General features: G+C 50.0%; 1 protein-coding gene across 2 annotated transcripts; it reads right to left on the reverse strand.

Moving 5' to 3' along the window:
- Positions 1–965: 965 nt before the first annotated feature.
- Positions 966–7,939, reverse strand: CEBPG (CCAAT enhancer binding protein gamma). Of its 2 annotated transcripts, XM_059857814.1 has the most exons (3): positions 7,820–7,904; positions 3,928–4,080; positions 966–3,038 (listed from the first exon to the last, which is right to left on the reverse strand). In XM_059857814.1, the coding sequence occupies exon 3, from the start codon at positions 2,926–2,928 to the stop codon at positions 2,476–2,478; it is 453 nt and encodes a 150-aa protein (XP_059713797.1). In that variant the 5' UTR covers positions 2,929–3,038; positions 3,928–4,080; positions 7,820–7,904; the 3' UTR covers positions 966–2,475. The 2 variants fall into 2 exon arrangements, with proteins under 2 accessions (XP_059713797.1, XP_059713796.1); XM_059857813.1 differs by lacking the exon at positions 3,928–4,080 and having other exon boundaries at positions 7,820–7,939.
- Positions 7,940–8,768: the final 829 nt, after the last annotated feature.

Genomic DNA, 8,768 nt, shown 5'->3' on the forward strand with positions numbered 1-8,768 from the left:
TCACTCCTGGCCCTGTCCTTGTCCCTGTCCCTGTGTTCTGGTCACTCCTGGCCCTGTCCCTGTCCGGCTCCGAGCGCTTTGGCCATCGCCCTCTGTCACACGCTGCTGTCACTGGTGGTGTCACTGTCACTGATTGTTTTCTCATCTGGTTGCTGTTAAATTGGAAATTGTCCCAGTAGCAGTAAATTGTTATCTCAGCCCCTAATCTGCGTTTCATCTCTCTCACCTGAGGGCTGAGGGACAGGAGTGGCTGCGTGGGGTTTATTTTCCAGTTGGGCTTAAACCACAGCATCAGGAAAAAAAAAAAAACAGTGCAGAGGCTGATAAACCAGAAATTTCATTTTCCAAACAAATTACTTTCATAACTCAGTGGTTTGGTTTTAAACATGAAGGAAATGGGATCAGAGCTGTCAGGAGCACCAGGCAGAAAAGTCACCCATGAGAGCTTCGGAAAGAGGATCCCCACCACTCACGAGAGATCTAAGAAATCACATTCACCAAAACCACAAACAGCCAGGATTTGCAGCCCCTGTTCAGACTTCAGAGGAGGGCCCCTAGCAGCCTGGCAAACCAACCTCAGGACAGTGGGGCCAGACAGCCCCAGTGCAGGTCAGAGAACCAGGGAAGAGATCAGCGCTGGCCTTTCCACCAGGGGACCTGCAGTTAACAAAGGAGATGCCTTCAGGTCATCTTTTCCCTTGGAAATTTTGGTGTTCTGCTTCTCTCCCCACCCCCTGTCTAAATGCAATACATTTTCAGTCTTAAATTTCTTTTTTTTTTGCCTTTTTTATTAAATCAGACATTTGGACAAAACTGTAGTGAGTTTCTGATGGCTTCCATGGAGCAGAAACCTGAGTGAAAGAGGGGAACAGAGACTACTGCACTGATTTCTCCAAGACAGCTGTGTGACTTGGGCAACTCTGCACTTGAGGGAGATAGAAAAGGGATGGGAAAAATGAGGCCACTACAAGCAAAACATTTTTATTAGCTCCTGGTATTTCAACCCTACCAACTTCAGATGCAGTTAGAATGAAAAAACATATCTGTAAAAAGTCTAACATAATCCAAAACAATCCATCAAAGTTTTCCACATGTATTAAAAGTTTAAATTCAAAAAAGAACTTTTCAAGGTTTCATTCTCTAACAGTATCTTCATAGAGATAACATCCAAGTTTTTTCCTAAGTGCAGATACAGAGCAAACAAGCATCCTCCAAAATAATCTGTGGACAAAGGTAGTGTAAGAGGGAAATTAAGAGACAGTGTAGTAATCTACAAGACAGACACACAGGTTAAATGTAAAATAACCATACCATCAATGAAATATTTAAAAATTAAAATAAATTAAAGTTACATCAAAGTTCCTGCTTTACTTTGTTTAAATCCTCAGTATAGCACATAGCACTGCATTATGGATCATGGCAAAGACTAAGCAGCAGCAATAAAAAAGTTGCTACAGAAAAACTTCTATGGAAATAAAACAAGGCTAAAGACACTCCTTCACACAGATGTATGATGGCTGTAGAAATTTCACTGAATCAGTTACTAGGGCCATTTATTTTCAAAATCACTGTAAATCTCTGTAATGTCAGCCAGCAGTGATCCATACATCCCAGTTCAACACCTGCTGTCCTGCCCCTTCCACTGCTAAGCCAAGCTGCACTTTTTGTTCTCCCCAATACTTCCTTCCCAGCAAGAATGCAATTTTGTAGGGCACAGATTTTTGGTAGCATTTTGAAATTTTCTGAAAAGAAAGCTCTTGTTCTCATAAGGCCCCAGTCACTATGTGAGCAATATGAAATACAAGCTTAAATAAAAGGCTTTGTCAGTGTGCTGCTTTGCCTCTTGTACATGATGCTTCACGTGCCATTTGGAGACCAACTGCCTGTACATATCATCAGAGCATATTGTTATTCTTCTGGTGAACATTGGTAAGCATCCCAGCTCACTACTACTACAACCTCCCCATTAACTATAACTGGGCAGGAGAGACCTACGTGGTGCTTCACAGAACTTAAATTCTACAGATTTAAAGTAAAAAGCAAAAATTCTCCACAGCCTTTGCAGTTTGTAATATGTAATGGAGAAAACAAAGGGCTAAAATACTCTAACAGGTATTTTAAAAATGTTCTATTCAATCAGAAGTTTCTGATACTACAGTGAGCCATCCTGCTGGATTCCTCCCGTTATGCAAAGTCTAAAATGGTAAGTGAATATTTCTGTGAAAATGTTATCTCCTAAATATTACATTCCTTGTTAGCTAGGAGTTCAGATCTGCATAAATCTTTGAGGAGAAAAATATTTAAAACAAACAGTTAACCAGTTTCTGGTTTAATTGTTACAAATCTTCAGTGTTAAATCTCAAAGAAGAAAATCTCCACAAAACAATGACTAAAGGTACAGTTTTTGCTGGGTTACTGCACGGGCACTGCAGACAAGCTGCAGCTCAAGAGTTTGTTTCATAAGGTCGCAGGTTTCTACTGTCCACTGTTTTCTGGATTTGTTGTGGTGGTCTCAGTGCCAACAGGCTGAACGTTATCTGCAAAATTGTGGGCATGCTCAAGGAACAAGTCTTTCAGTACGCTCAGCTCCTTGGTCAGGAGTTTAATTTTTGCCTCTAAACGTTCATTTTCTTCTTTAAGCTGGTTGACCCTTTGCAGTGTGTCTTGTGCTTTCTGCTTGCTTTTTAAGCGGCTCTTTTTCACTGCCATGTTGTTCCGCTCTCTGCGCTGACGATACTCATCACTGTTTCTATCCACAAAGGAACTCTTCTTTCCCTGTTTGCTCGGAGGCACAGCTTTGCCTCCACCACCAGGACTAACTGGCACCAGCTGGGGAACCTGCTGCAAACCACTGGAGTGTGCTTGAGTGTGAATCACACTTACTCCGCTCGCATCTGTGGTGGGGTTCTGTTGGGATGTCTTGCTCATTTGGGCAGGCTGTTCTTGGACACAGCAGAATTTATAAGGAGACTGAAAACTCTTGGGTTTCTAGAAGGTGTTTCCAACGGATCTTCACATGGATTAAGAGCAAGGTGAACCTAGTAGGGGAAAAAAAAGCTATTAAGATTCAGCTACAATCTTATACATCACTGACTTTAGCATAAAGTACTGATGGTACATCTGGCAGTAACACATCGTAACTGTGCTGGAAGTGGACAAGCTGCCAACTACATTTCTGAAGTCTCCAACATATTTGGATTGGATGGGACTATTACTGGGTCATCTAGTCAAGCTGTTTGAATTGTTCACTGGCTTCACTCAGTTATTCCAAAGCCATCCCTGATGGATGGGTGTCTAGCCTAGCCTCAAATATCTCCAGTTTCACAACCTCTTGTCTTGGCAACATGTTCCACTGTCTAACTTTTCCTCCAGTTATACAATTTTCTTAGTTTTCAGACTGGAGTTTTCCTTCTGTGGCTTAAACCTATTAACAGCCTGACTCTTGACCAACAGGGGTATTTGATCCTTGTCCTCTTCGGACCACATCTCTGGGTGTATCCGCAGACAAATTCCTCCCTGATCTTTTTTCTCTGGAGCAAGGGTGCTCAGCCTGTCCACCTTTTCTCAACCACCTTACAGCACTTGTTGTTTTGAAGATGATGTTCAAATTGATGGCTGTCATAAGGTCTACTGGTACTGAGTGGAAGTATAAATCTATGGAAAAAGTAGAGCATTGCAAAGGCCATGTCTGGGAGACATTCTACCACAAGCAGCTGAGCCTGTAACAGTATCACTCAAGCAGGTGGGACAGGAGCACAGGCTGATGGCAGTGTAGATCACTACAACAGAGGACTGTCACCCATTGAAAGACAGCAACCACAGCTGACTCATCCACAAATAAAGCCACCTGCGTGGTTCGTGCACTGGTCATTGTCCACTCTCCTGTGCAGCACACAAACCATCCTGATGAGCGAGACATCCTCTCACCTGACTCACGTGCTCCCGCTGCTGAGGTCAGCCTGCTCCTGGCCCTACTGGTGGCACAAGGAGGATTCCACCACAGCTGCAGGGCCATGGCCCTGGCAAGGCTAACAGCTGGTCCCCTTCTCTTCTCATCTCACAGGATGACTTCCTGTATGGCTGGGAGAGAAGAGGGGAAGGACAACAGGATGGTCCTAAGCTCCTGAAACACCTACCTATGGCTCCCATGAAAAATACCCAGTGATCAGTCAAATCAGTGTGGATTGTCATGTTGAAGAAAAGCATTTAAGTGGCACTAAACAATCCTACTGCAAGGTCAGACTGTGGCAGCAGTGCTGCCCAGCACTGTCGCACAGACGTGCAGTATCACACAACCAGTGTGACACATGCTCCAGAGGGCTGGGGAAAAGCAAGCAGCTGCAGCAGCACTGGGCAGAGCTGACTGCCAGGATGGGCAGTGTCCAGCCCAGGAACATCTCTCACATCCATAACAGCAGATGGATGGCTGAGGAATGGAGGGATGTGTGAGAGGTCTGTAGTGAGCTCCCGTGTGTCACTGGTCCTTCTAAACTCACAGGTTCATCAGCTGTGTACTGTTCCTGATTGTTTTTCTCAGCAGTCTGTGTTGCTGTTTTACTTTCAGATGGGCTACCATTAAAATGTTAAAATTCAACTGTGCAGATCAACTGCATATTTTCTTCCAAGATGAAGGAGCCACAATGACATGCAGCTGCAGAGTGTGGTTCAATAACATTCATGGAAAAGCCCACTAAATTTGGCTTGAATGTTACTCAAAATTAACATTCTCTGTCACCAAGAGGTCTTCCCACTTGTGAAGATGTGTGAGTATACCCACACCCTTCCTATCAAGAAATCTTTTCATTTTCCCATTTCAGGGCAGAATGAGACCATCACCACTTTCTGACATCTGTGGAGCTGAATCTAAATACATAGTATCTAACACCTTTGTGTTAGTATTTTCCCCAACTGCAACCCTTAAAACAACTTCTGCATACCATGTTTCAGTCTCAGATGCTGACCTAACAAGCAGTTAGGCTGGGCAGCTACACTGAACACCCAGCTAACAAGGTGTTCCTGTGCCCCAGCACCAAACTGGCAGGGCCGGTTGTAGCAGCTGTGCATGTGTAATTGCACAGACATTTTTAGTCCAGGTGTAAGTGCCTGCTCCTCTTAGAGCATACACTGGCCTTGTCTGCACTATATTTTACAACAGAGGATTTCTGCAGCCCTCAAAGTGTATACAGTTCTCTTAGGTTGTCTCTGACAAGTAGATTTTTGACACCTTTTCCAAATCAAACAGAATGCTCTGCTGGCCCCTCTGCTTCAAAATATTTCAGTGTTTGCAAAGTTCACCTGGACAGCCCAGTTATGTAACCCACACCATTTTCACAACCTGATTTTTGTGCTCCTACTACAGAGGAAGGGGTGGCTCCTGCCCCTAAAGAAACCCCACCTGACACGTAACAAGTTTCTTCACATCACCAGGTTCCATGTGCTACTTCTCTCTATGCTATCAAAACTATTTATACTGCATTAACACTTCTTTCCTATCTCTATTAAATTTCCCTATGATTCAATGAAAAGACTATTTGTTCCATTAAACCTAATATTAATGAAGTAGTTTAGTTGGCCAGTACGTGGATATAAGCAGAGAAGATAACCAGTGTCACACTTCTCAAGCAAGAATTCCAGCCCTGCCTGCTAGAACAGACCTCCCTCAGTTCCTTCCCACTGGAACTGATTTGTTTTTTATTAAATTGCTCTTTCTTGAGTGAGACATGCTCTTATCTGGCCTGATGATCAGAACCCTTAACTGGGACAGGTGACACCTGGATTCCTGTCCTGCTCCAAAGAATATGCAGAGCAAGTAGCACTAATTAGCACTGAACTGCATCACAGAGCTACAGAGTGCCAGCTGAGGCTTGGAACTCGTTTCCCCCTGGTATTTGGAGGCTGGATGCCTATCACCATCTGTCAGAAGGCTGTCCCAGGTAGCAACAGGTGCTATGGGCATCCTTCAGCAGAGACTGCAAGGAGATTTAAAGGCAGCAGGTACAAGACACACAGAGGGGACTCTCAGGAAGGGTGAGGTGAAGGACATGGTCACTGGGAGAGGCCATGAAGGGGAGGCAGATTGGGCTCAAACCTCTCAGAACCCGTGCACACACCCGCAGCTGCTCCACGCCCTCCACACAGGTTGCTTTCCTGCGACTGCTGACAGCCCCAGCACAGCAGGAGACAACTCCTCAGAGAGCCAGCCCAGTTTCCCAGCATCTTGTTCCCATAAAGCTGCTCATGAGCTTCAGCTCAGCAACAGCCCTAGGCTGGTTCCACCCAACACATGGTACTGTTTCCAGTGGCCAGTTAGAACTGCCTGGTTCTCTCCTTGGGCCACCAACTGGCCACCCAGGAAACCAACTGGCCACCCACTACAGCATAATAGCTGGTAACTCAAGAGGTATCTTCTCAGGCAGAAAGATGTTTCTTACTGTCTCACAGTACTCCTCAGGGACCAATGAAGCAATGAAGGCCCTCATTTGCTTTCACACATACAAAAAATAAAAGTAAAGACATTAGACTTCCAAATCTTTGCTTGGGAAAAAAAAAAAAAAAAAAAACACCACCAACAAAAAAACCCCAATACTGTTTTGCCAATTCAATCAGTATTTGTTTTTTTAACTTGGTAGCAAAAAATACAAAGTATTCTCTCTGCTCCATTACTGAGGTGTGACTTTGGTGATTCTGATCATCAGTCAGAATAACTTTATTGCTCAAATTCACAAAGCTGTCTTGTCAAATGCAAAACCGGTCCCAATGTGAACAGCAATAGGGACCTCTCTCAGACTCCACTAGGAATACCGTGATAGGATCCGAGTCTGGATTCCAATGACCCCTACTACGGACAGTGGCACGGAACTCCAGGCACACATGTGCTGAACAACCGACTCCTGCGTGGGTGACACTCACAGGTTTGCAGGAGATGGTGCTAACTGGGACACAACGCTTTTGACACTAGGTAGCTCAATCCTAATTTTTGTCATAGCTGACAACATTACTTTTCCACATTTATTTCAGAATCTCCATTTTTAATACACATCTTAAAAGACAAATACACTCTGACATTCTTAACGGACTGGAACAGAACACATAAACATGTATTTTAACATGACAGAACCCCAAACGCTGGGAGGCAAGGAGGTATCAAAATACTGTCTTGCGAATTAAAACGACAGCTGTGACTTCTAACGATAAACCAATTCCTTAAAACCCAAAGTTTTACAAATGACAAGCGCTTATACTTTGCGAAGAGGCTCTGCACGGCACCGTTAGGGAGCTGGGGCTCTTCCTGCCGGATGTCAGCGCCAAGGCCGACGCGGAGCTCCCTGCCTGCCCAAGCCCCGGGTTCGAACCTGCCCCTGGAGCTACGGACACTCGCGAGGAGCCCGACACGTCTGCCCCGACGCGCCGCGGGCGGTACCGGGCCGCGCTCCCCGGCTGCCCCCCGGCCGGGCCGTGAGCGGCAGCCCGGCCCCGCCGCCGAGCGCCCCCGGAGCCGCCCCGGCGCGGCCTCGCTCCCCCCGCCCCCGGGCCGCGACCGACCGCGGGGACCGGGACCGGCCCGGCCCGGCCCTCCCCGGCGGGCCCATGGCGCCGCCGCCGCCCTCCCCGGGCCGCCCGCCCGCCGAGGCCGCGCCGCTCCTCCCCCGTCCGAGCGGGGCGCGAGGGTGCCCGGCGCTGCCAAGCCGTGACTTCACCGGGGGAGGGGAGGGGAGGGAGCCGGGGCCGCCCGCCGATTGCATCACGCGCTGCCGAGCGGGGCCCGGCGGGCGGGGGCGGCCGCGGCCCCCCGGCCCCGGCGCGCGCCCCCCGCGCTTACCTGAGCGGCGCGAGCGGCGGGAGGGGCCGGGCGGGCCGCGCTCGGTACCGTGCGCGTGCGGCGAGCGCCGATTGCGACACCGCGCGCGGCGGCCCCGCCCCGGGTGATGCAGCCGCCGCGGGATCGGCAGCGCGCGCGGCCAATCAGCGCCCGCCGGGGGCGGGGCCGCGCCCCGAGGGGTTTGTGGAGGGCGGGGGCGAGGCCCTGCGCGGCCTGCGGGCTCCGCGCCAGCCCCGCCATGGCCGCGGCCTGAGGGAGCCGAGCACGGACCCGCGGGAGCACGGCCACGGCCTGAGGGAGCCCGGTCACTGCCTCAGCCGGCTACGGCCGAAGCGAATCTGGTCACGGCCGCGGCCCGAGGGAGCCGAGCACGGGCCCGAGGGAGCTCGGCCACGGCCGGGGTCTTGTCACGGCCGCTCGCAGGGTGTCCCTGCGCTGAAGGAAAACGCTGTCGCGGCCACGCGTGTCGCCGCGCCGGCTGTGCCCCCAGAGCCGTCTTCCCCTCTCCGATGGGGGGGGGGGGGACGAGTGGAGAGGCCGCCCTGCCCGGCCCGCGGGCTGGCGAGGCGGTGGCGTGCCCGCCCCGGTGGGAAGCGGGGGCCCGACCGTACTTCCAGCACCTCCCTCAGCCCGAGGCGGAGAAGCCGAAAGCGCGTTTCCCGGCCGAGGCTCCGCACGGGCAGAGCTGGGAGCTCGTCCCGGCCCCAGCGGGAGGCACAGCGCAGCCTCGGTGCGCCCGGGCCGGGCGGTGTCCTGGGCGTACCTGGCACTGCCCCTGCGTTCGATCCTCGTATGCGCCGCTCGCCTAGGGGCTGACTCCATGAGCCCTGTGGGTCTCCTCCAACTCAGAATAATGTTCTGTCATTCTGGTGAAGTTGGCCAGTGCCCCACAGGCATCGGAGTTGATGGCGGTGTGCCTCTGTACTGATTGGCATCTTCTAATTGTTCC

This window comes from Haemorhous mexicanus, chromosome 12 (genome assembly GCF_027477595.1).
Source record: "Haemorhous mexicanus isolate bHaeMex1 chromosome 12, bHaeMex1.pri, whole genome shotgun sequence".
Lineage (NCBI taxonomy): Eukaryota > Metazoa > Chordata > Aves > Passeriformes > Fringillidae > Haemorhous > Haemorhous mexicanus.